The sequence below is a fragment of the Oncorhynchus nerka genome, linkage group LG7, assembly GCF_034236695.1.
Source record: "Oncorhynchus nerka isolate Pitt River linkage group LG7, Oner_Uvic_2.0, whole genome shotgun sequence".
Lineage (NCBI taxonomy): Eukaryota > Metazoa > Chordata > Actinopteri > Salmoniformes > Salmonidae > Oncorhynchus > Oncorhynchus nerka.
In genome coordinates this window covers 90438576-90465827 of record NC_088402.1, presented here as the reverse complement: position 1 = coordinate 90465827, position 27252 = coordinate 90438576, and the positions used below count along the sequence as shown (strand labels likewise).

The following is a 27252-nucleotide window of genomic DNA, read 5'->3' as shown; positions in this document are numbered from 1 at the left end:
GTCTCCCCAGCTACTATGCTAATGTATTAATATCTCTCTCCTCCCTCAGCTTGTCAGTGCTCAGCTGAGGGCTCCAGGTTCAGTAGCTGTGACCAGGTGAGTGGTCAGTGTACCTGTCTACCCAACGTCGTGGGACAGAGGTGTGACACCTGCAGCTCTGGAACCTACGGATTCCCTCTCTGCCAAGGTAGGTGACCTCCTATGGACTTGGTCATTCAGTCAATCAATTAATCAATCAATAGAGCTTTATCATCCCTCAATGACAAATTAATTCAGTCCCTTTGCTCATATAATACACACATACTGTACATTCAATATCAATCTCGATTTCGATCTCAACCTCCACATTGACTCTGTATATAGCCTCCATATTGACTCTGTACCGGTACCCCCTGTATATAGCCTCCATATTGACTCTGTATATAGCCTCCATATTGACTCTGTACCGGTACCCCCTGTATATAGCCTCCTCATTGACTCTGTACCGGTACCCCCTGTATATAGCCTCCTCATTGACTCTGTACCGGTACCCCCTGTATATAGCCTCCTCATTGACTCTGTACCGGTACCCCCTGTATATAGCCTCCTCATTGACTCTGTACCGGTACCCCCTGTATATAGCCTCCTCATTGACTCTGTATATAGCCTCCACATTGACTCTGTATATAGCCTCCTCATTGACTCTGTACCGGTACCCCCTGTATATAGCCTCCTCATTGACTCTGTACCAGTACCCCCTGTATATAACCTCCACATTGACTCTGTACCAGTACCCCCTGTATATAGCCTCCTCATTGACTCTGTACCGGTACCCCCTGTATATAGCCTCCACATTGACTCTGTACCGTAATACCCTGTATATAGCCTCCACATTGACTCTGTACCGTAATACCCTGTATATAGCCTCCTCATTGACTCTGTACCGGTACCCCCCTGTATATAGCCTCCACATTGACTCTGTACCAGTACCCCCTGTATATAGCCTCCTCATTGACTCTGTACCGGTACCCCCTGTATATAGCCTCCACATTGACTCTGTACCGTAATACCCTGTATATAGCCTCCACATTGACTCTGTACCGTAATACCCTGTATATAGCCTCCACATTGACTCTGTACCAGGTCTAATCTGTTATGTTGTTATGTGTTTATTACCCTGTCTAATCTGTTATGTTGTTATGTGTTTATTACCCTGTCTAATCTGTCATGTGTTTATTACCCTGTCTAATCTGTCATGTTGTTATGTGTTTATTACCCTGTCTAATCTGTCATGTTGTTATGTGTTTATTACCCTGTCTAATCTGTTATGTGTTTATTACCCTGTCTAATCTGTTATGTGTTTATTACCCTGTCTAATCTGTCATATGTTTATTACCCTGTCTAATCTGTCATGTTGTTATGTGTTTATTACCCTGTCTAATCTGTCATGTTGTTATGTGTTTATTACCCTGTCTAATCTGTTATGTGTTTATTACCCTGTCTAATCTGTTATGTTGTTATGTGTTTATTACCCTGTCTAATCTGTTATGTGTTTATTACCCTGTCTAATCTGTCATGTTGTTATGTGTTTATTACCCTGTCTAATCTGTTATGTGTTTATTACCCTGTCTAATCCGTCATGTGTTTATTACCCTGTCTAATCTGTTATGTGTTTATTACCCTGTCTAATCTGTTATGTGTTTATTACCCTGTCTAATCTGTCATGTTGTTATGTGTTTATTACCCTGTCTAATCTGTCATGTGTTTATTACCCTGTCTAATCTGTCATGTGTTTATTACCCTGTCTAATCTGTCATGTTGTTATGTGTTTATTACACTGTCTAATCTGTTATGTGTTTATTACCCTGTCTAATCTGTTATGTGTTTATTACCCTGTCTAATCTGTCATGTTGTTATGTGTTTATTACCCTGTCTAATCTGTTATGTGTTTATTACCCTGTCTAATCTGTTATGTGTTTATTACCCTGTCTAATCCGTCATGTGTTTATTACCCTGTCTAATCTGTCATGTGTTTATTACCCTGTCTAATCTGTCATGTTGTTATGTGTTTATTACCCTGTCTAATCTGTTATGTTGTTATGTGTTTATTACCCTGTCTAATCTGTTATGTGTTTATTACCCTGTCTAATCTGTTATGTGTTTATTACCCTGTCTAATCTGTCATGTGTTTATTATCCTGTCTAATCTGCCACTAAATTCAAGTCTGAATCTAGCTAAATGCTAGCTGGCTAACTCCCTCCTCTCTCTCCTGTCTCCCCAGCTACTATGCTAATGTATTAATATCTCTCTCCTCCCTCAGCTTGTCAGTGCTCAGCTGAGGGCTCCAGGTTCAGTAGCTGTGACCAGGTGAGTGGTCAGTGTACCTGTCTACCCAACGTCGTGGGACAGAGGTGTGACACCTGCAGCTCTGGAACCTACGGATTCCCTCTCTGCCAAGGTAGGTGACCTCCTATGGACTTGGTCATTCAGTCAATCAATTAATCAATCAATAGAGCTTTATCATCCCTCAATGACAAATTAATTCAGTCCCTTTGCTCATATAATACACACATACTGTACATTCAATATCAATCTCGATTTCGATCTCAACCTCCACATTGACTCTGTATATAGCCTCCATATTGACTCTGTACCGGTACCCCCTGTATATAGCCTCCATATTGACTCTGTATATAGCCTCCATATTGACTCTGTACCGGTACCCCCTGTATATAGCCTCCTCATTGACTCTGTACCGGTACCCCCTGTATATAGCCTCCTCATTGACTCTGTACCGGTACCCCCTGTATATAGCCTCCTCATTGACTCTGTACCGGTACCCTCTGTATATAGCCTCCATATTGACTCTGTACCGGTACCCTCTGTATATAGCCTCCATATTGACTCTGTACCGGTACCCCCTGTATATAGCCTCCACATTGACTCTGTACCGGTACCCCCTGTATATAGCCTCCATATTGACTCTGTACCGGTACCCCCTGTATATAGCCTCCATATTGACTCTGTACCGTACCCCTGTATATAGCCTCCACATTGACTCTGTACCGGTACCCCCTGTATATAGCCTCCACATTGACTCTGTACCGGTATCCCCTGTATATAGCCTCCACATTGACTCTGTACCGGTATCCCCTGTATATAGCCTCCATATTGACTCTGTACCGGTACCCCCTGTATATAGCCTCCTCATTGACTCTGTACCGGTACCCCCTGTATATAGCCTCCTCATTGACTCTGTACCGGTACCCCTGTATATAGCCTCCATATTGACTCTGTACCGTACCCCCTGTATATAGCCTCCATATTGACTCTGTACCGGTACCCCCTGTATATAGCCTCCTCATTGACTCTGTACCGGTACCCCCTGTATATAGCCTCCTCATTGACTCTGTACCGGTACCCCCTGTATATAGCCTCCATATTGACTCTGTACCGGTACCCCCTGTATATAGCCTCCATATTGACTCTGTACCGGTACCCCCTGTATATAGCCTCCTCATTGACTCTGTACCGGTACCCCCTGTATATAGCCTCCTCATTGACTCTGTACCGGTACCCCCTGTATATAGCCTCCTCATTGACTCTGTACCGGTACCCCCTGTATATAGCCTCCACATTGACTCTGTACCGTAATACCCTGTATATAGCCTCCACATTGACTCTGTACCGTAATACCCTGTATATAGCCTCCACATTGACTCTGTACCGTAATACCCTGTATATAGCCTCCTCATTGACTCTGTACCGGTACCCCCCTGTATATAGCCTCCACATTGACTCTGTACCGTAATCCTCTGTATATAGCCTCCACATTGACTCTGTACCGGTATCCCCTGTATATAGCCTCTACATTGACTCTGTACCGTTACACCCTGTATATAGCCTCCTCATTGACTCTGTACCGTAATACCCTGTATATAGCCTCCACATTGACTCTGTACCGTAATACCCTGTATATAGCCTCCACATTGACTCTGTACCGTAATACCCTGTATATAGCCTCCTCATTGACTCTGTACCGGTACCCCCCTGTATATAGCCTCCACATTGACTCTGTACCGTAATCCTCTGTATATAGCCTCCACATTGACTCTGTACCGGTATCCCCTGTATATAGCCTCTACATTGACTCTGTACCGTTACACCCTGTATATAGCCTCCACATTGACTCTGTACCGGTATCTCCTGTATATAGCCTCCACAGTGACTCTGTACCAGTACCCCCTGTATATAGCCTCCACATGGACTCTGTACCGGTACCCCCTGTATATAGCCTCCACACTGACTCTGTACTGGTACCCCCTGTATATAGCCTCCACATTGACTCTGTACCGTAATACCCTGTATATAGCCTCCACATTGACTCTGTACCGTAATACCCTGTATATAGCCTCCACATTGACTCTGTACCGTAATACCCTGTATATAGCCTCCACATTGACTCTGTACCGTAATACCCTGTATATAGCCTCCTCATTGACTCTGTACCGTAATACCCTGTATATAGCCTCCACATTGACGCTGTACCGTAATACCCTGTATATAGCCTCCACATTGACTCTGTACCGTAATACCCTGTATATAGCCTCCTCATTGACTCTGTACCGTAACACCCTGTATATAGCCTCCTCATTGACTCTGTACCGTAACACCCTGTATATAGCCTCCACATTGACTCTGTACCGTAATACCCTGTATATAGCCTCCACATTGACTCTGTACCGTAATACCCTGTATATAGCCTCCTCATTGACTCTGTACCGTAATACCCTGTATATAGCCTCCACATTGACGCTGTACCGTAATACCCTGTATATAGCCTCCACATTGACTCTGTACCGTAATACCCTGTATATAGCCTCCTCATTGACTCTGTACCGTAACACCCTGTATATAGCCTCCACATTGACTCTGTACCGTAACACCCTGTATATAGCCTCCACATTGACTCTGTACCGTAACACCCTGTATATAGCCTCCACATTGACTCTGTACCGTAACACCCTGTATATAGCCTCCTCATTGACTCTGTACCGTAACACCCTGTATATAGCCTCCACATTGACTCTGTACCGTAATACCCTGTATATAGCCTCCACATTGACTCTGTACCGTAATACCCTGTATATAGCCTCCTCATTGACTCTGTACCGTAATACCCTGTATATAGCCTCCACATTGACGCTGTACCGTAATACCCTGTATATAGCCTCCACATTGACTCTGTACCGTAATACCCTGTATATAGCCTCCTCATTGACTCTGTACCGTAACACCCTGTATATAGCCTCCACATTGACTCTGTACCGTAACACCCTGTATATAGCCTCCTCATTGACTCTGTACCGTAACACCCTGTATATAGCCTCCACATTGACTCTGTACCGTAATACCCTGTATATAGCCTCCTCATTGACTCTGTACCGTAACACCCTGTATATAGCCTCCACATTGACTCTGTACCGTAACACCCTGTATATAGCCTCCTCATTGACTCTGTACCGTAACACCCTGTATATAGCCTCCACATTGACTCTGTACCGTAATACCCTGTATATAGCCTCCACATTGACTCTGTACCGTTACACCCTGTATATGTTTTGAACTCTATTTGCTTCCATCAGCATTATTAGTTAAGGGCTTGTAAGGAAGCATTTCACTGTTAGGTTGTTGTTGTATTCGGCGCACGTGACTTGATTTGTATCTCCCAGTCCATTGTCCATCTATAAGGAAAGATAAAATAATGACTATTTTACTAAGCTATTTGTTTCCTGTATTTTACTATACTATTTGTTTACTGTATTTTACTAAACTATTTGTTTACTGTATTTTACTAAGCTATTTGTTTCCTGTATTTTACTAAGCTATTTGTTTCCTGTATTTTACTAAGCTATTTGTTTACTGTATTTTACTAAACTATTTGTTTCCTGTATTTTACTAAACTATTTGTTTCCTGTATTTTACTAAACTATTTGTTTACTGTATTTTACTAAGCTATTTGTTTCCTGTATTTTACTAAGCTTTTTGTTTCTTCCTGTGCTCTGCAGCTGACACATGTAACCCAGCCGGTTCTGTACAGAACGAGGTCCTGCCAACCATTGGCTCCTGTGAGTGTCTTCTCTATGTGGAGGGAGTGGCCTGTGACAGGTGTAAACCTCTGTTCTGGAACCTGTCACCTGACACCGTCTATGGATGCTCCAGTAAGACACAACTTTACCCTTCAGGGATGGGCAAACTCCAGTCCTCGAGCGCCTGATTGGTGTCACACTGTTTCTCCATCCCCAGCAAACACAGCTGATTAATCAAATTGCATTCTAAACTAAAGATCATGATTAGGTGATTATTGGAGTCAGGTGTGTTTCCTGGGTGCTGGGGGCAAAACTGTGACACCAATCAGGCCCTTCGAGGACTGGAATTGCCCGCCCCCTGCTTTAAATGTCATCAAAAGGAGGCATTGTGTTGGTTATTGTGAGGTTCATATTCCTATGACAGCCCAGTAGTGAAATGAATGTTCCGTGTGTTCCTCCTTCTCTCAGACTGTGAATGCAACGTTGAAGGGACAATGGGTGGTGTGGCAGAGTGTGCTCAGGTGAGAAGTGGGCATGTTAATAACAACATGGACGTACAGTACTTTAGCGAATAATATGGTTTAGCAGTAAAGATGGCGTTTTCTCAGTGATTCAATACTCTTTGGAATGGACATAGCAAATAACACTGGCTAGCACTAGTGTAATAATAATAATTAGAATAATAATTATAAAAATAATAATAATACTAAAACTAATAATTATTATAATAATTATAACAATAATAATAATACAATAATAATAAAAAAATATTATAATTATAGAAATAATAATAAAATAATTTTAAAAAATAATAATTATAACAATAATAATAATACTAATACTAAAAATAATTATTATTATAATAATTATAACAATAATAATAATTATAAAATAATTTAACAAATAATTATAATAATTATACAACTAATAATAATTATACAAATAATAATAATTGTTATAATAATTATAAAATAATTATAATAATTATAATAATAATTGAACAACATCTCCTCTCTGTTTCTGTGTTTCAGAGTAACGGCCAGTGTCCCTGTAAGCCCAATGCGTGCGGTGGCACCTGCTCTGTGTGTAAAGATGGATTCTTCAACCTGCAGAGTGACAGCTTCTTCGGCTGTCAAGGTAAGCCTCATGGAACCAGTCGGAACTAGTAGGAACTTGGTTGTGTACTGCAGTACATCATGATCTCTAGATGTGTTGGTGTGTGTGTTGCAGGTTGTACTGCAGTATATCTAGATGTGTTGGTGTGTGTGTTGCAGGTTGTACTCCAGTATATCTAGATGTGTTGGTGTGTGTGTTGCAGGTTGTACTGCAGTATATCTAGATGTGTTGGTGTGTGTGTTGCAGGTTGTACTGCAGTACATCATGATCTCTAGATGTGTTGGTGTGTGTGTTGCAGGTTGTACTGCAGTATATCTAGATGTGTTGGTGTGTGTTGCAGGTTGTACTCCAGTATATCTAGATGTGTTGGTGTGTGTGTTGCAGGTTGTACTCCAGTATATCTAGATGTGTTGGTGTGTGTGTTGCAGGTTGTACTGCAGTATATCAGGTCCTCTAGATGTGTTGGTGTGTGTGTTGCAGGTTGTACAGCAGTATATCAGGTCCTCTAGATGTGTTGGTGTGTGTGTTGCAGGTTGTACTCCAGTATATCTAGATGTGTTGGTGTGTGTGTTGCAGGTTGTACTGCAGTATATCTAGATGTGTTGGTGTGTGTTGCAGGTTGTCAGTGCGACATTGGAGGATCAGCGGGACAGTCCTGTGGGGAGAGGAACGGGAGATGTCGCTGCAGACCCAACGTAGAGGGACCCAAGTGTAACAGGTGACTGAAAACCGGTGTAAAAACATTCACTTTGCATCACACAAACAAAATAAAAACATGTTCCCAAACACTTTTTTTCCCTAGATAGCTGTTTTAACTCAACTCCTTGAGAAACAGTATCCAGCTGAGGACAGAATCTTCTTTTAAAGACCGGATCATTAAAACCAGTGTTCCTTCCTCCTTCATCCCAGGCCTCGTCCGGACCACTACTTTCCAGACCTGCACCACCTGAAGTTTGAGATAGAGGAGGGTACCACGCTGGACGGGCGGCCGGTGCGTTTCGGCTATAACCCCGCGGAATTTGAAAGGTTCAGCTGGAGAGGGTACGCTCAGATGTCCCTAATACAGGTTAGTCTTCTCTAACCGAGACATGTACTCTATAGTAATAGATAGTGTGTGTATATATAGCCTAAATACACTCGGTGGCCAGTTTATTAGGTACACCACTCCGTTCACGAAAATGGTTCCGTGACCGGCATCCAGTTACCGTGTTTGATTGAACATTACAATGGGTCAAACTAGTGACCTAAGCGACTGAGTGTGGTATGATCGTCGGTGCCAGGCATACCGGATCCAGTATGGTAGAAACAGCCGGCCTCCTGGGGAACGAGATCACCAACAATGGACAATTAAAGGTGGTTAAACATTGCCTGGTCCGACAAAATCTCTGGTTCCTGTTGCGTCATGCTGATGGCAGAGTCAGGATTTGGCGTAAGCAGTATGAGTCCATGGCCCCCATCCTGCCTGGTGTCAACGGTACAGGCTGGAGGTGTAATGGTGTGGAGAATGTTTCCCTGGCACACGTTAGGTCCCATATTCTTATCCCCTTACACTTGTGGCTATAAGGTAGTAGTTTTGGAATTGTTAGCTAGATTACGTGTTGGTTATTACTGCATTGTCGGAACTAGAAGCACAAGCATTTCGCTAAACACTCGCATTAACATCTGCTAACGATGTGTATGTGACAAATAAAATTGGATTTGATTTGATACCAATCGATCACCGTTTGAACGTTTCCTTACAACTTGTAGAATCCCATGCCCCGAAGAATTCAGGCTATTCTGGAGGCAAAGAGGGGTCTGACCCATTACTATATGTACCTAATAAACTGTCCTCTGAGTGTACAGTATAACTCAATGGCTCTACACTCGACCCACACACTGGGCCAGTACTAGATATATGTGTATAGGACTCCTATATATGTCCTCCTTCTATTGCCTTAGGTCTCACTCTGGGCATGCAGCTATTGTATGTTAACAAATTATGTTTATTTTATTTTATAGTTGTATAAACAATAGCAGTAACTTAATTCCTAAAGGGATGAATCTAGTCCCTACTATATAAATCCTTGGTATTATCTTAGTCCTTACTATATACATCCTTGGTATTATCTTAGTCCTTACTATATACATCCTTGGTATTATCTTAGTCCTTACTATATACATCCTTGGTATTATCTTAGTCCTTACTATATAAATCCTTGGTATTATCTTAGTCCTTACTATATAAATCCTTGGTATTATCTTAGTCCTTACTATATAAATCCTTGGTATTATCTTAGTCCTTACTATATAAATCCTTGGTATTATCTTAGTCCTTACTATATAAATCCTTGGTATTATCTTAGTCCTTACTATATACATCATTGGTATTATCTTAGTCCTTACTATATAAATCCTTGGTATTATCTTAGTCCTTACTATATAAATCCTTGGTATTATCTTAGTGGATCCGTGTTATATTGAAGTCTAAGATAATGAAATGTCTATACAAGATGTATTATCATTGTTGGCCGAGAAGTCATTCTACCCTGCATGTGCAAACCATAACTTATTCTCCTCTGTGAAGAAGATCCAATAGGTCTATGGTTTATCTATAGTATCCCAGCTCGCTTTATGCTTGAGTGAATGATGGCTGAAGCTAGCGTGTTTGTATTGAGTGAATGATGGCTGAAGCTAGCGTGTTTGTATTGAGTGAATGATGGCTGAAGCTAGCGTGTTTGTATTGAGTGAATGATGGCTGAAGCTAGCGTGTTTGTATTGAGTGAATGATGGCTGAAGCTAGCGTGTTTGTATTGAGTGAATGATGGCTGAAGCTAGCGTGTTTGTATTGAGTGAATGATGGCTGAAGCTAGCGTGTTTGTATTGAGTGAATGATGGCTGAAGCTAGCGTGTTTGTATTGAGTGAATGATGGCTGAAGCTAGCGTGTTTGTATTGAGTGAATGATGGCTGAAGCTAGCGTGTTTGTATTGAGGGTCTACTAGCGTGTTTGTATTGAGGGTCTACTAGCGTGTTTGTATTGAGGGTCTACTAGCGTGTTTGTATTGAGGGTCTACTAGCGTGTTTGTATTGAGGGTCTACTAGTGTGTTTTATTGAGTGGGTGGGTGAGTGGCAGGAGGAGTGGCGTGGGTGGGTGGGTGAGTGGCTGGAGGAGTGGCGTGGGTGGGTGGGTGAGTGGCGGGAGGAGTGGCGTGGGTGGCGGGTGTGCTCGGCATAGAGATGGATAGAGGGCACACATTGAGGGATTTCACCATTTTTAAAGTAGCCAACTGGGCGGGACTTCCTATGGATTAAGGAAGTATCACAGAATTACATCCAGGTCAGCAGAAGGAATTACGCCCCCTACACATCCATCCTAACTTTGCAGTCTGTTGAGTTACGCCAGATGTCCTTCATTTCAATGGGGACCATTCGCAACGGAGTGGCATTTTACAGGAATTTTTCAAACTCTGCATCATATTCAGTCCGTCAATAGAACAGGAAGTTACCTAACCACAGTCCTGCCAGACTCTGTCAATATAACAGGAAGTTACCTAACCACAGTCCTGCCAGACTCTGTCAATATAACAGGAAGTTACCTAACCACAGTCCTGCCAGACTCTGTCAATATAACAGGAAGTTACCTAACCACAGTCCGGCCAGAGTCTGTCAATAGAACAGGAAGTTACCTAACCACAGTCCTGCCAGACTCTGTCAATATAACAGGAAGTTACCTAACCACAGTCCGGCCAGACTCTGTCAATATAACAGGAAGTTACCTAACCACAGTCCTGCCAGACTCTGTCAATATAACAGGAAGTTACCTAACCACAGTCCTGCCAGAGTCTGTCAATATAACAGGAAGTTACCTAACCACAGTCCTGCCAGACTGTCAATAGAACAGGAAGTTACCTAACCACAGTCCTGCCAGACTGTCACTGGAACAGGAAGTTACCTAACCACAGTCCTGCCAGACTGTCAATAGAACAGGAAGTTACCTAACCACAGTCCGGCCAGAGTCTGTCAATATAACAGGAAGTTACCTAACCACAGTCCTGCCAAACTCTGTCAATATAACAGGAAGTTACCTAACCACAGTCCTGCCAGAGTCTGTCAATATAACAGGAAGTTACCTAACCACAGTCTGGCCAGAGTCTGTCAATAGAACAGGAAGTTACCTAACCACAGTCCTGCCAGAGTCTGTCAATAGAACAGGAAGTTACCTAACCAGAGTCCTGCCAGACTGTCAATAGAACAGGAAGTTACCTAACCACAGTCCTGCCAGACTGTCAATAGAACAGTAAGTTACCTAACCACAGTCCTGCCAGACTGTCAATAGAACAGGAAGTTACCTAACCACATTCCGGCCAGAGTCTGTCAATATAACAGGAAGTTACCTAACCACAGTCCTGCCAGACTCTGTCAATATAACAGGAAGTTACCTAACCACAGTCCTGCCAGACTCTGTCAATATAACAGGAAGTTACCTAACCACAGTCTGGCCAGAGTCTGTCAATATAACAGGAAGTTACCAAACCACAGTCCGGCCAGACTCTGTCAATATAACAGGAAGTTACCTAACCACAGTCCTGCCAGACTCTGTCAATAGAACAGGAAGTTACCTAACCACAGTCCTGCCAGACTGTCAATAGAACAGGAAGTTACCTAACCAGAGTCCTGCCAGACTGTCAATAGAACAGGAAGTTACCTAACCACAGTCCTGCCTGACTGTCAATAGAACAGTAAGTTACCTAACCACAGTCCGGCCAGAGTCTGTCAATATAACAGGAAGTTACCTAACCACAGTCCTGCCAGAGTCTGTCAATATAACAGGAAGTTACCTAACCACAGTCCTGCCAGAGTCTGTCAATATAACAGGAAGTTACCTAACCACAGTCCTGCCAGACTCTGTCAATATAACAGGAAGTTACCTAACCACAGTCCTGCCAGAGTCTGTCAATATAACAGGAAGTTACCTAACCACAGTCTGGCCAGAGTCTGTCAATATAACAGGAAGTTACCTAACCACAGTCCGGCTAGACTCTGTCAATATAACAGGAAGTTACCTAACCACAGTCCTGCCAGACTCTGTCAATAGAACAGGAAGTTACCTAACCACAGTCCTGCCAGACTCTGTCAATAGAACAGGAAGTTACCTAACCACAGTCCAGCCAGAGTCTGTCAATATAACAGGAAGTTACCTAACCACAGTCTGGCCAGAGTCTGTCAATATAACAGGAAGTTACCTAACCACAGTCTGGCCAGAGTCTGTCAATATAACAGGAAGTTACCTAACCACAGTCCTCCCAGACTCTGTCAATATAACAGGAAGTTACCTAACCACAGTCCTGCCAGAGTCTGTCAATATAACAGGAAGTTACCTAACCACAGTCTGGCCAGTGTCTGTCAATATAACAGGAAGTTACCTAACCACAGTCCTTCCAGAGTCTGTCAATATAACAGGAAGTTACCTAACCACAGTCTGGCCAGAGTCTGTCAATATAACAGGAAGTTACCTAACCACAGTCTGGCCAGAGTCTGTCAATATAACAGGAAGTTACCTAACCACAGTCTGGCCAGAGTCTGTCAATATAACAGGAAGTTACCTAACCACAGTCCTGCCAGAGTCTGTCAATAGAACAGGAAGTTACCTAACCAGAGTCCTGCCAGACTGTCAATAGAACAGGAAGTTACCTAACCACAGTCCTGCCAGAGTCTGTCAATATAACAGGAAGTTACCTAACCACAGTCTGGCCAGTGTCTGTCAATATAACAGGAAGTTACCTAACCACAGTCCTGCCAGACTCTGTCAATATAACAGGAAGTTACCTAACCACAGTCCGGTCAGACTCTGTCAATATAACAGGAAGTTACCTAACCACAGTCCTGCCAGACTCTGTCAATATAACAGGAAGTTACCTAACCACAGTCTGGCCAGAGTCTGCCAATATAACAGGAAGTTACCTAACCACAGTCCGGTCAAACTCTGTCAATATAACAGGAAGTTACCTAACCACAGTCCGGCCAGACTCTGTCAATATAACAGGAAGTTACCTAACCACAGTCTGGCCAGAGTCTGTCAATATAACAGGAAGTTACCTAACCACAGTCCTGCCAGACTCTGTCAATAGAACAGGAAGTTACCTAACCACAGTCTGGCCAGAGTCTGTCAATAGAACAGGAAGTTACCTAACCACAGTCCTGCCAGACTCTGTCAATATAACAGGAAGTTACCTAACCACAGTCTGGCCAGAGTCTGTCAATAGAACAGGAAGTTACCTAACCACAGTCCTGCCAGACTCTGTCAATAGAACAGGAAGTTACCTAACCACAGAATGAGGTACTATAAATTAGTACTATTTTAATAGGAATGTTGAATATTATAACATTGGAGGTCAATATTATATGACTATTGCCTCCCGTTTGAATTCGGAAAATATATTTATATATATATAAATAAACGAATGTGACGCTATAATGAGAACTGTGCTGACACAAGCAACTAACACCCACAAACAAACAGTGAAACCCAGGCTACCTAAGTATGATTCTCAATCAGAGACAACTAATGACACCTGCCTCTGATTGAGAACCATACTGGGCCGAAACATAGAAATACCCAAAATCATAGAAAAACAAACATAGACTGCCCACCCCAACTCACGCCCTGACCATACTAAATAATGACAAAACAACAGAAATAAAAGTCAGAACGTGACAGAAACAAATTGAGACAAATGTAACTAAACAAAACATGTTATATTTATTATTTATTATTTATTTTACCTGAAACAACATGTTTATTCTGTCTTGAATGAAACTGTAATATCTCCCCAAAATAAATGTGATCTCTGACGAGAGGCCGGCTCCCCTCCTTCTTATAAACACTACACTTATCCAACCAGTAGCGGGGCAAGACTGCGTGAAAAGGACGTAGGACAAAATATATTCCGTCCATTTGTGTACACAGCGTTAGCCAGTAAATTACATTTCTGATAAAACATTCTAGCACTGCAGATGGCAGTAGAAAAGAAGCGAGAAGAAATGATCTACTTTAAAAGCCCTCAACAGCGCTGCCCATGCTGTCACATAAGTGGTCAAAGGCAAAGATAGGATGTTCGCCCTCTTCCCATCTCTATGGTGCTGGACTGGTTGGCTTTGGCTGCAGTGGTGGTGGTGTTATTGGAATAAAGGAGTGGCCTTCCCTCCCTGCTTTGGCTCTTTTGGATCCCTCTCTCCTGTACCCACCTTCCTTCCTCATCTCCCTTCCCTCTCTCCTGTACCCACCTTCCTTTCTCATCTCCCTTCCCTCTCTCCTGTACCCACCTTCCTTTCTCATCTCCCTTCCCTCTCTCCTGTACCCACCTTCCTTCCTCATCTCCCTTCCCTCTCTCCTGTACCCACCTTCCTTCCTCATCTCCCTTCCCTCTCTCCTGTACCCACCTTCCTTCCTCATCTCCCTCCTCTCTCCTGTACCCACCTTCCTTCCTCATCTCCCTCCTCTCTCCATCCCTTCACCTCCTCCATCCTCCCTCCTTCCTCCTCTCCCTCTCTCCTCCTCTCCATCCATTCGCCTCCTCCATCCTCCCTCCTTCCTCCTCTCCCTCTACCATCCCTCCTCTCTCCATCCCTTCTCCTCCTCCATCCTCCCTCCTTCCTCCTCTCCATCTCCCCTCTCTCCTGTCCCCTCCTCTTATCCCTTCTCCCCCTAACTCCCTCCCCTCCCTCCCTCCTTCCTCATCTCCCTTCCACCCTCATCTCCCTTCCCTCTCTCCTCCTCTCCATCCCTTCGCCTCCTCTTTCCCTCTCCCCTCCCTCCTCTCTCCATCCCTTCTCCTCCTCCATCCTTCCTCTTCTCCCCTCCTCTCCATCCCCCCTCCTTCCTCCCTTCCCCCCCTACCTCTCCATTTCTCTCCATGCCCTCCCGCCAGTCTAAGGTGGTGGTTCAAGTCTCGGTTAGCTCTCCGGACCTGTTTCAAATAGTCTTGCACTATGTGAACCGCGGTGGCCTGGACATGATGGGCAGGGTGTGCATCCTGGAAGATGGGAATAACTGTGTCGGACTCAGTGGTATCCTAGGCTTCAACCCAAAATGGCACCCTATTCCCTATTTAGTGCACTATATAGGGAATAGGTCATTTGTTGTGCAGCCCTAACCCTTCTTCTCCCAGTCCCTCCTTTCTTCCCTCTCCTCCCTCTCCCCTCCCTCCTCTCTCCATCCCTTCTCCTCCTCCATCCTTCCTCCCTAACCCTTCTTCTCCCAGTCCCTCCTTTCTTCTCCTCTCCTCCCTCTCCCCTCCCTCCTCTCTCCATCCCTTCTCCTCCTCCATCCTTCCATCCTTCCTCCCTAACCCTTCTTCTCCCAGTCCCTCCTTTCTTCTCCTCTCCTCCCTGCTCTTCTATAACTTCTCCCCATGGATAGAGAGGCTGGGTGTGAGTGTGACCTGGGTGTGAGTGTGACCTGGGTGTGAGTGTGACCTGGGTGTGAGTGTGACCTGGGTGTGCGTGTGACCTGGGTGTGAGTGTGACCTCTAACAGAGGTAGCTGGTGATTAGCTGGTAGTGGCATGCAGAGGCGGGGTCTAGAACTAGCGGTGGCTGCACTTCCTGTCATTGGTCAACGGTTTCTTAGGCACTGGAAACCCTGAACCCCCCGAGTCCTCTAAACTCTCATCCTACCACAGGGTTTTTAACGCAGACCTTATAATTTTCTTTACACCTCTTCCCCCTCCTCTACCCTCTCCTCTTCATCCTCCTCTTCTACCCCTCTCCTCCTCTTCCTCCTCTACACTCTTCCTCCACCGCCTTCATTGCCACCTCATCCACTTCTTCCTCCCACCCTCCTCTTCTTGCTCCTTCCTCGTCTTCCACCTCCTAATCCTCTTCTACCTCCTCATCCTCTTCCTCCTCCTCCCCCTCTTCGTCCCTCAGAGCGCGGTCAAACTGTCGGTGCACGTGAGTGAGGTGGATGTCTACCTCACGAGGTTCATTCTCAGATATGTCAACTCTGAGGCTGTTGTCTCCAATGGCAAAATAACAGCCTATCAGAAGAGCCGGAAAGGTACGTTTCACAGACCAGCTGATCAGAAATGACCAGACCTGATTACAGCATCTGATGGTTTGTAGAGATGAATTAAAGGAATATTGATTGCACTCTTTCTGTATGCTTTTTGAAACTAGTTATGCAGTGTGGACCTAAATTGTAGTTTTCAGTCTAAAATGTATATTATCCTCTCTTGGCAAGTAAAGATGTTCCCTTTCACAACACCATGTTTTCACTATTGAACCACTCCACATTATACTGTTATTTGATTGGAATTTATTTGAATTCAATTCATTTCTGCATCTCTAACTCACTCCCTCTCGTTCTCGTCTCTCTCACTCCCTCTCGTTCTCGTCTCTCTCACTCCCTCTCGTTCTCGTCTCTCTCACTCCCTCTCGTTCTCGTCTCTCTCACTCCCTCTCGTTCTCGTCTCTCTCTCTCTCTCTCACTTCCTCTTGTTCTCATCTCTCTCTCTCTCCATCTCCTCCTCTCTATCTCTCTCTCTCTCTCTCTGTCTCTCCCCCTCTCTCTCTCCCTCCCCTCCCTCTCTCTCTCTCTCCCTCCTTCTCTCTCTCTCTCTCTCCCTCCCTCTCTCTCTCTCTCTCCCTCCCTCTCTCTCTCTCTCTCTCTCTCTCTCTCCTCTCTCTCTCTCCCCTCTCTCTCTCTCTCTCTCTCTCTCTCCCTCTCCCTTTCCCTCCCTCTCTCCCTCTCGCTCTCTCTCTCTCCCCCTCTCTCTCTCTCCCTCTCGCTCTCTCTCTCCCCCTCTCTCTCCCTCTCGCTCTCTCTCTCCCCCCTCTCCCTCTCTCTCTCCCTCTCTCTCTCTCTCCCTCTCTCTCTCCTCCCCTTCTCTCTCTCTCTCCCTCTCTCTCCCTCTCCCTCTCTCCCTCTCCCTCTCCCTCCCTCTCCTCCTCTCTCTCTCTCCCTCTCTCCCTCTCTCCCTCCCCTCCTCTCTCCCTCTCTCCCTCCCCTCCTCTCTCCCTCTCCCAGGCTCAGAACAGTCCAAACAGATTGTGTTTGCCCCCAGCTCAGAACCTACCTTCGTCAATGTGCCCCAGAATAACTTTGTAGAACCATTCGTCCTTAACCCTGGTACCTGGACGGTGATCATCGAAGCTGAGGGCATACTGCTGGTGGGAAGCCTATACATTTAGCCTATATATTAGATACGGTTACACCTCCATGTTGTTGTTGTTGTTGTTGTGTAAGGTCCATCGTCCTCCATGTTGTTGTTGTTGTTGTGTAAGGTCCATCGTCCTCCATGTTGTTGTTGTTGTTGTTGTTGTTGTGTAAGGTCCATCGTCCTCCATGTTGTTGTTGTTGTTGTGTAAGGTCCATCGTCCTCCATGTTGTTGTTGTTGTTGTGTAAGGTCCATCGTCCTCCATGTTGTTGTTGTTGTTGTTGTTGTGTAAGGTCCATCGTCCTCCATGTTGTTGTTGTTGTTGTTGTTGTGTAAGGTCCATCGTCCTCCATGTTGTTGTTGTTGTTGTGTAAGGTCCATCGTCCTCCATGTTGTTGTTGTTGTTGTGTAAGGTCCATCGTCCTCCATGTTGTTGTTGTTGTTGTTGTTGTTGTGTAAGGTCCATCGTCCTCCCTGTAAGACAACTTGGTGTTATTGCCCAGTGCATAATACATTGCGACACAGGACATTTGCCATCATGTATATGATTTAAATGGATGCCTTGTGATTGATGTGGAGTCTGTTTTTAAACCCAGGACTACCTGGTGCTCCTGCCCAGTGCCTACTATGAAGCTCCCATTCTCCAGATCAAAGTGACTGAGCCATGCTCCTACAGGCCTGCACCGGATACCAGCCACAAGTAGGTCCTCTTCCACCTCCTCCTCTTCTTCCTCCTCCTCTACCCTCCTCCTCCTCTTCTACCCTCCTCCTCTACCCTCATCCTCTACCCTCCTCCTCTACCCTCCTCCTCTTCCACCTCCTCCTCTACCCTCCTCCTCTACCCTCCTCCTCCTCTTCCACCTCCTCCTCTACCCTCCTCCTCTTCCACCTCATCCTCTACCCTCCTCCTCTACCCTCCTCTTCCTCCTCCTCCTCTACCCTCCACTTCCTCCTCCTCCTCTACCCTCCTCCTCTTCCACCTCATCCTCTACCCTCCTCCTCTTCCACCTCATCCTCTACCCTCCTCCTCTACCCTCTTCCTCCTCCTCTACCCTCTTCCTCCTCCTCCTCTACCCTCCTCCTCTACCCTCCTCCTCTTCCACCTCCTCCTCTTCCCCCTCCTCCTCTTCTCCTCCTCCTCTACCCTCCTCCTCTTCCACCTCCTCCTCTTCCCCTCCTCCTCTTCTCCTCCTCCTCTTCCACTTCCTCCTCTTCCTCCTCCACCTCTACCCTCCTCCTCTTGCCCCTCCTCCTCTTCCACCTCCTCCTCCTCTACCCTCCTCCTCTTCCTCGTCCTCCTCTACCCTCCTCCTCTTCCCCCTCTTCTTTCACCTCCTTCCTCTCTCACCTCCTCCTCCTCTTCTACTTCTTCCACCTCCTCCTCTTCCTCTTCTTCGTCTTCATCCTCCTCCTCTTCCCCCTCCTCCCCTTCAGCCCCCCCTTGTCCATCTATTTGTCTGTTGCATTGGATGTTAATCACAAACCCCCTTGAAAGTCATATTATTTTGGTACAATCTGTTTTCTAAAGGCTCAGTATTTCTGTTATATACTGTATTACATTATATAATTGAACTTGTCTCTCTGTGTCTCTCCCTGATAGCTGTTTGCTCTACAAGTATCTGTCTCTGGATGGGTTCCCCTCCGCATCTGGTAACGATGCCAGCTGCAGGTTCGACAACCACCTGCCCAGACCCTGTCACCAGGAGAGGATCACCCCTTTCCACCCGGACATGGCCGTCTGCAGTGGCAGCAATGTGAGTAGAGAAGGAGAGTACAGTGTGTGTGTGTGTGTGTGTTTGTGTGTGGGTGATGGTGTGTGTGTGTGGGTATTGGTGTATGTGTGTGATGGTATGGATGAGTATGTTATAACTTTAAATGTAATGACTGAACACTGACTGAAATAGGGTCTCTCCTCTCTCAGCTAAATGTCCAGATGCATAGCTGGGTTAACACTGACTGAAATAGGGTCTCTCCTCCTCTCAGCTAAATGTCCAGATGCATAGCTGGGTTAACACGGACTGAAATAGGGTCTCTCCTCTCTCAGCTAAATGTCCAGATGCATAGCTGGGTTAACACGGACTGAAATAGGGTCTCTCCTCTCTCAGCTAAATGTCCAGATGCATAGCTGGGTTAACACGGACTGAAATAGGGTCTCTCCTCTCTCAGCTAAATGTCCAGATGCATAGCTGGGTTAACACGGACTGAAATAGGGTCTCTCCTCCTCTCAGCTAAATGTCCAGATGCATAGCTGGGTTAACACTGAGGGTCTCTCCTCTCTCAGCTAAATGTCCAGATGCATAGCTGGGTTAACACGGACTGAAATAGGGTCTCTCCTCTCTCAGCTAAATGTCCAGCTGCGTAGTCGTGTGCCCCGTCCCGGGGACTATGTTCTGGTGGTAGAATACGCCAGTGAGGAGGAAGCACCACAGACCATCTCTGTGTCCGTCAACACACCTGGCGGAAGGACACACCAGCACCACGTCACACTGCTGCCCTGCAAATACAGGTGTGTGTGTGTGTGTGTGTTGTTTTGTTTACAGCTGTTGCTGTCAATGAAAGAAGCTGGCTGCCATTGTTGTTTCATGGATGGATGTTATCTCTTCTCAATGTGTAGCCTGACCGATCATTCATCTCTCTGTCTCTCTGTCTCTCTCTCTCTCTCTCTGTCTCTCTCACTCTCTCTCTCTCTCTCTCTCTCTCTCTCTGTCTCTCTCTCTCTCTCTCTGTCTCTCTCTCTCTGTCTCTCTGTCTCTCTCTCTCTGTCTCTCTGTCTCTCTGTCTCTCTCTCTCTCTCTGTCTCTCTGTCTCTCTGTCTCTCTGTCTCTCTCTCTCTCTCTCTCTCTCTCTCTCTCTCTCTCTCTCTCTCTGTCTCTCTCTCTCTCTGTCTCTCTCTGTCTCTCTCTCTCTGTCTCTCTGTCTCTCTCTCTCTGTCTCTCTCTCTCTGTCTCTCTCTCTCTGTCTCTCTCTCTCTGTCTCTCTCTCTCTCTCTCTGTCTCTCTGTCTCTCTCTCTCTGTCTCTCTCTCTCTGTCTCTCTCTCTCTGTCTCTCTGTCTCTCTCTCTCTCTCTGTCTCTCTGTCTCTCTCTCTCTCTCTCTCTCTGTGTAGTTTCCTGTGTCGGGTGGTGACCATCGATGAGATGAATCGCGTGGCTGTCTTTACTCTCCCTACTGATGCTGAGGTCCAACTGATCGCTGACAGAGCCAGCTTCCTCCTGGTAATACTGTTTATATAGACATGTTAGGTATATTTAGCAGACACTCTTATGCAGACTGGTTTACAGGAGCGGTGAAGGTTAAGTGCCTTGCTCAAGGGCACATTGACAGGTTTATCAACTAGTCGGCTTCTGGATTCAAACCAGCGACCTTTCGGGTTACTGGCTCAACGCTCTCTAGTGCTAGGCTACCTGCCGCTTTATCAACATGATGGGTTAAATGGGTTGATCATTGGGTTAAATGGGTTGATCATGGGTTAAATGGGTTGAACATGGGTTAAATGGGCCATGGGTTGATCATGGGTTGAATGGGTTGATCATGGGTTAAATGGGTTAAATGGGTCATGGGTTAAATGGGTTGATCGTTGGGTTAAATGGGTTGATCATTGGGTTAAATGGGTTGATCATGGGTTAAATGGGTTGAACATGGGTTAAATGGGCCATGGGTTGATCATGGGTTAAATGGGATGATCATGGGTTAAATGGGTTAAATGGGTCATGGGTTAAATGGGTCATGGGTTAAATGGGTTGATCATGGGTTAAATGGGTCATGGGTTAAATGGGTTGATCATGGGTTAAATGGGTCATGGGTTAAATGGGTTGATCATGGGTTAAATGGGTTGAACATGGGTTAAATGGGCCGAACATGGGTTGATCATGGGTTAAATGGGTTGATCATGGGTTAAATGGGTTAAATGGGTCATGGGTTAAATGGGTCATGGGTTAAATGGGTTGATCATGGGTTAAATGGGTCATGGGTTAAATGGGTTGATCATGGGTTAAATGGGTCATGGGTTAAATGGGTTGATCATGGGTTAAATGGGTCATGGGTTAAATGGGTTGATCATTGGTTAAACACAGAGCAGTCGATGGTCAGCAATGCTTGGGTTTTAAATCATCTCTCTTTTCTCCTGAAATATGCATTCATTCAGTCACATGCCTACACCAAACCAATGTTTTTAAGCTAGTGGTGAGTAGTGAACACTTCAGGAGGAAGGAGAGATTATTGGGACGCAGCCATTGTTTGACCTTCAAATCATGTTTCAAAGGTGATCTTTATTGGTAGAGGCACGAGACAAGGCTGTCACCTTTCACCCTTTGGATTTGCTTCGGTTGAAGGTTCTCTGCAGCCGTTTTTTATCTCAATATCAAATCGTTTCTTGGAAGCAATGAATTGTTTTCAATTAATATGGTAAAGAATAAACAAAAATAGCTTCTTAGCAAAGGGCAAATTGTCAAGCAAGAATTTTACTAGGACTGTCTGGGAGTGGTCTGTGTGGGGGAGGGGAAAACTGAACATTTGCTGTCATTGACAAAGAGGTGTGGAACTTTCTTTCTTATTGGTCTATTGACTAATTTAGCGCATGGTGATGTCACCATGGAAGGCCAAAATTCCAACCCACCAAAACAGGCTCTTATATTAAAAAGGGCATTTTAGCAATATTATTCCAACCTTATAGTGTGGAAATATGTATAAAACACATGAAATCACATTTTTGACTGCACTGGGCCTTTAAGGAACCTTTGTTGATCTTTCCTCCAGCACAAAGTGTACCTGGTTCCTCGGGAGAAGTTCACTATGGAATACCTGGCGCCTAAGGTCCACTGTATCTCACCTGACAGGTAAACAGACCATGTACCTTTACTATCACCTAGACTTACTGTAGATACACTGTATCTCACCTGACAGGTAACCAGACCATGTACCTTTACTATCACCTAGACTTACTGTAGATATATTGTATCTCACCTGACAGGTAACCAGACCAGACACCGTTACTATCACCTAGACTTACTGTAGATATACTGTATCTCACCTGACAGGTAACCAGACCAGACACCTTTACTATCACCTAGACTTACTGTAGATATACTGTATCTCACCTGACAGGTAACCAGACCAGGTACCTTTACTATCACCTAGACTTACTGTAGATATACTGTATCTCACCTGACAGGTAACCAGACCAGACACCTTTACTATCACCTAGACTTACTGTAGATATACTGTATCTCACCTGACAGGTAACCAGACCAGACACCTTTACTATCACCTAGACTTACTGTAGATATACTGTATCTCACCTGATATACTAACCAGACCAGACACCTTTACTATCACCTAGACTCACTGTAGATATACTGTATCTCACCTGACAGGTAACCAGACCAGACACCTTTACTATCACCTAGACTTACTGTAGATATACTGTATCCCACCTGACAGGTAACCAGACCAGACACCTTTACTATCACCTAGACTCACTGTAGATACAATGTATCTCACCTGACAGGTAACCAGACCAGACACCTTTACTATCACCTAGACTTACTGTAGATACACTGTATCTCACCTGACAGGTAACCAGACCATGTACCTTTACTATCACCTAGACTTACTGTAGATACACTGTATCTCACCTGACAGGTAACCAGACCATGTACCTTTACTATCACCTAGACTTACTGTAGATACACTGTATCTCACCTGACAGGTAACCAGACCATGTACCTTTACTATCACCTAGACTTACTGTAGATACACTGTATCTCACCTGACAGGTAACCAGACCATGACACCTTTACTATCACCTAGACTTACTGTAGATACACTGTATCTCACCTGACAGGTAAACAGACCAGACACCTTTACTATCACCTAGACTTACTGTAGATACACTGTATCTCACCTGACAGGTAACCAGACCAGACACCTTTACTATCACCTAGACTTACTGTAGATACACTGTATCTCACCTGACAGGTAACCAGACCAGACACCTTTACTATCACCTAGACTTACTGTAGATACACTGTATCTCACCTGACAGGTAACCAGACCAGACACCTTTACTATCACCTAGACTTACTGTAGATATACTGTATCTCACCTGACAGGTAACCAGACCATGACACCTTTACTATCACCTAGACTTACTGTAGATCACCTGTATCTCACCTGACAGGTAACCAGACCATGACACCTTTACTATCACCTAGACTTACTGTAGATACACTGTATCTCACCTGACAGGTAACCAGACCAGACACCTTTACTATCACCTAGACTTACTGTAGATACACTGTATCTCACCTGACAGGTAACCAGACCAGACACCTTTACTATCACCTAGACTTACTGTAGATATACTGTATCTCACCTGACAGGTAACCAGACCATGTACCTTTACTATCACCTAGACTTACTGTAGATATACTGTATCTCACCTGACAGGTAACCAGACCAGGTAACCAGACCATGTACCTTTACTGATCACCTAGACTTACTGTAGATAGACTTACTGTAGATATACTCACCTGACAGGTAACCAGACCATGTACCTTTACTATCACCTAGACTTACTGTAGATACACTGTATCTCACCTGACAGGTAACAGACCAGACACTTTACTATCACCTAGACTTACTGTAGATACACTGTATCTCACCTGACAGGTAACCAGACCATGTACCTTTACTATCACCTAGACTTACTGTAGATACACTGTATCTCACCTGACAGGTAACCAGACCATGTACCTTTACTATCACCTAGACTTACTGTAGATACACTGTATCTCACCTGACAGGTAACCAGACCATGACACCTTTACTATCACCTAGACTTACTGTAGATACACTGTATCTCACCTGACAGGTAACCAGACCATGTACCTTTACTATCACCTAGACTTACTGTAGATACACTGTATCTCACCTGACAGGTAACCAGACCAGACACCTTTACTATCACCTAGACTTACTGTAGATACACTGTATCTCACCTGACAGGTAACCAGACCATGTACCTTTACTATCACCTAGACTTACTGTAGATACACTGTATCTCACCTGACAGGTAACCAGACCAGACACCTTTACTATCACCTAGACTTACTGTAGATACACTGTATCTCACCTGACAGGTAACCAGACCAGACACCTTTACTATCACCTAGACTTACTGTAGATATACTGTATCTCACCTGACAGGTAACCAGACCAGACACCTTTACTATCACCTAGACTTACTGTAGATATACTGTATCTCACCTGACAGGTAACCAGACCAGACACCTTTACTATCACCTAGACTTACTGTAGATACACTGTATCTCACCTGACAGGTAACCAGACCAGACACCTTTACTATCACCTAGACTTACTGTAGATACACTGTATCTCACCTGACAGGTAACCAGACCATGTACCTTTACTATCACCTAGACTTACTGTAGATACACTGTATCTCACCTGACAGGTAACCAGACCATGTACCTTTACTATCACCTAGACTTACTGTAGATACACTGTATCTCACCTGACAGGTAACCAGACCAGACACCTTTACTATCACCTAGACTTACTGTAGATACACTGTATCTCACCTGACAGGTAACCAGACCAGACACCTTTACTATCACCTAGACTTACTGTAGATACACCTGACAGGTAACCAGACCATGTACCACTATCACCTAGTACTGTATCTCACCTGACAGGTAACCAGACCAGACACCTTTACTATCACCTAGACTTACTGTAGATACACTGTATCTCACCTGACAGGTAACCAGACCAGACACCTTTACTATCACCTAGACTTACTGTAGATACACTGTATCTCACCTGACAGGTAACCAGACCAGACACCTTTACTATCACCTAGACTTACTGTAGATATACTGTATCTCACCTGACAGGTAACCAGACCAGACCATGTACCTTTACTTCACCTAGACTTACTGTAGATATGTACTGTATCTCACCTGACAGGTAACCAGACCATGTACCTTTACTATCACCTAGACTTACTGTAGATACACTGTATCTCACCTGACAGGTAACCAGACCATGTACCTTTACTATCACCTAGACTTACTGTAGATACACTGTATCTCACCTGACAGGTAACCAGACCAGACACCTTTACTATCACCTAGACTTACTGTAGATACACTGTATCTCACCTGACAGGTAACCAGACCAGACACCTTTACTATCACCTAGACTTACTGTAGATATACTGTATCTCACCTGACAGGTAACCAGACCATGTACCTTTACTATCACCTAGACTTACTGTAGATACACTGTATCTCACCTGACAGGTAACCAGACCAGACACCTTTACTATCACCTAGACTTACTGTATATATACTGTATCTCACCTGACAGGTAACCAGACCATGTACCTTTACTATCACCTAGACTTACTGTAGATATACTGTATCTCACCTGACAGGTAACCAGACCATGTACCTTTACTATCACCTAGACTTACTGTAGATACACTGTATCTCACCTGACAGGTAACCAGACCATGTACCTTTACTATCACCTAGACTTACTGTAGATACACTGTATCTCACCTGACAGGTAACCAGAACAGGTACCTTTACTATCACCTAGACTTACTGTAGATATACTGTATCTCACCTGACAGGTAACCAGACCATGTACCTTTACTATCACCTAGACTTACTGTAGATACACTGTATCTCACCTGACAGGTAACCAGACCAGGTACCTTTACTATCACCTAGACTTACTGTAGATACACTGTATCTCACCTGACAGGTAACCAGACCAGGTACCTTTACTATCACCTAGACTTACTGTAGATATACTGTATCTCACCTGACAGGTAACCAGACCATGTACCTTTACTATCACCTAGACTTACTGTAGATACACTGTATCTCACCTGACAGGTAACCAGACCAGACACCTTTACTATCACCTAGACTTACTGTAGATACACTGTATCTCACCTGACAGGTAACCAGACCATGTACCTTTACTATCACCTAGACTTACTGTAGATACACTGTATCTCACCTGACAGGTAACCAGACCAGACACCTTTACTATCACCTAGACTTACTGTAGATACACTGTATCTCACCTGACAGGTAACCAGACCAGACACCTTTACTATCACCTAGACTTACTGTAGATATACTGTATCTCACCTGACAGGTAACCAGACCAGACACCTTTACTATCACCTAGACTTACTGTAGATACACTGTATCTCACCTGACAGGTAACCAGACCAGACACCTTTACTATCACCTAGACTTACTGTAGATACACTGTATCTCACCTGACAGGTAACCAGACCAGACACCTTTACTATCACCTAGACTTACTGTAGATATACTGTATCTCACCTGACAGGTAACCAGACCATGTACCTTTACTATCACCTAGACTTACTGTAGATACACTGTATCTCACCTGACAGGTAACCAGACCATGTACCTTTACTATCACCTAGACTTACTGTAGATACACTGTATCTCACCTGACAGGTAACCAGACCAGACACCTTTACTATCACCTAGACTTACTGTAGATACACTGTATCTCACCTGACAGGTAACCAGACCAGACACCTTTACTATCACCTAGACTTACTGTAGATACACTGTATCTCACCTGACAGGTAACCAGACCATGTACCTTTACTATCACCTAGACTTACTGTAGATACACTGTATCTCACCTGACAGGTAACCAGACCATGTACCTTTACTATCACCTAGACTTACTGTAGATACACTGTATCTCACCTGACAGGTAACCAGACCAGACACCTTTACTATCACCTAGACTTACTGTAGATACACTGTATCTCACCTGACAGGTAACCAGACCAGACACCTTTACTATCACCTAGACTTACTGTAGATATACTGTATCTCACCTGACA

At 44.6% G+C, this 27252-nt stretch overlaps 1 protein-coding gene across 1 annotated transcript in view; it reads left to right on the top strand.

The window, feature by feature from the left end:
* Nucleotides 1–27252, top strand: part of LOC115126216 (laminin subunit alpha-5-like) — a 323432-nt gene that overhangs the window by 125323 nt on the left and 170857 nt on the right. The window contains exons 14-27 of the mRNA XM_065021107.1: nucleotides 50–187; nucleotides 2300–2437; nucleotides 6048–6200; nucleotides 6537–6589; nucleotides 7100–7205; nucleotides 7803–7902; nucleotides 8094–8250; nucleotides 16093–16222; nucleotides 17192–17334; nucleotides 17919–18022; nucleotides 18923–19076; nucleotides 19665–19828; nucleotides 20428–20536; nucleotides 22077–22156. Coding sequence (XP_064877179.1) covers nucleotides 50–187; nucleotides 2300–2437; nucleotides 6048–6200; nucleotides 6537–6589; nucleotides 7100–7205; nucleotides 7803–7902; nucleotides 8094–8250; nucleotides 16093–16222; nucleotides 17192–17334; nucleotides 17919–18022; nucleotides 18923–19076; nucleotides 19665–19828; nucleotides 20428–20536; nucleotides 22077–22156 — 1729 coding nt within the window. The remainder of the gene's footprint in view (nucleotides 1–49; nucleotides 188–2299; nucleotides 2438–6047; nucleotides 6201–6536; nucleotides 6590–7099; nucleotides 7206–7802; nucleotides 7903–8093; nucleotides 8251–16092; nucleotides 16223–17191; nucleotides 17335–17918; nucleotides 18023–18922; nucleotides 19077–19664; nucleotides 19829–20427; nucleotides 20537–22076; nucleotides 22157–27252) is intronic.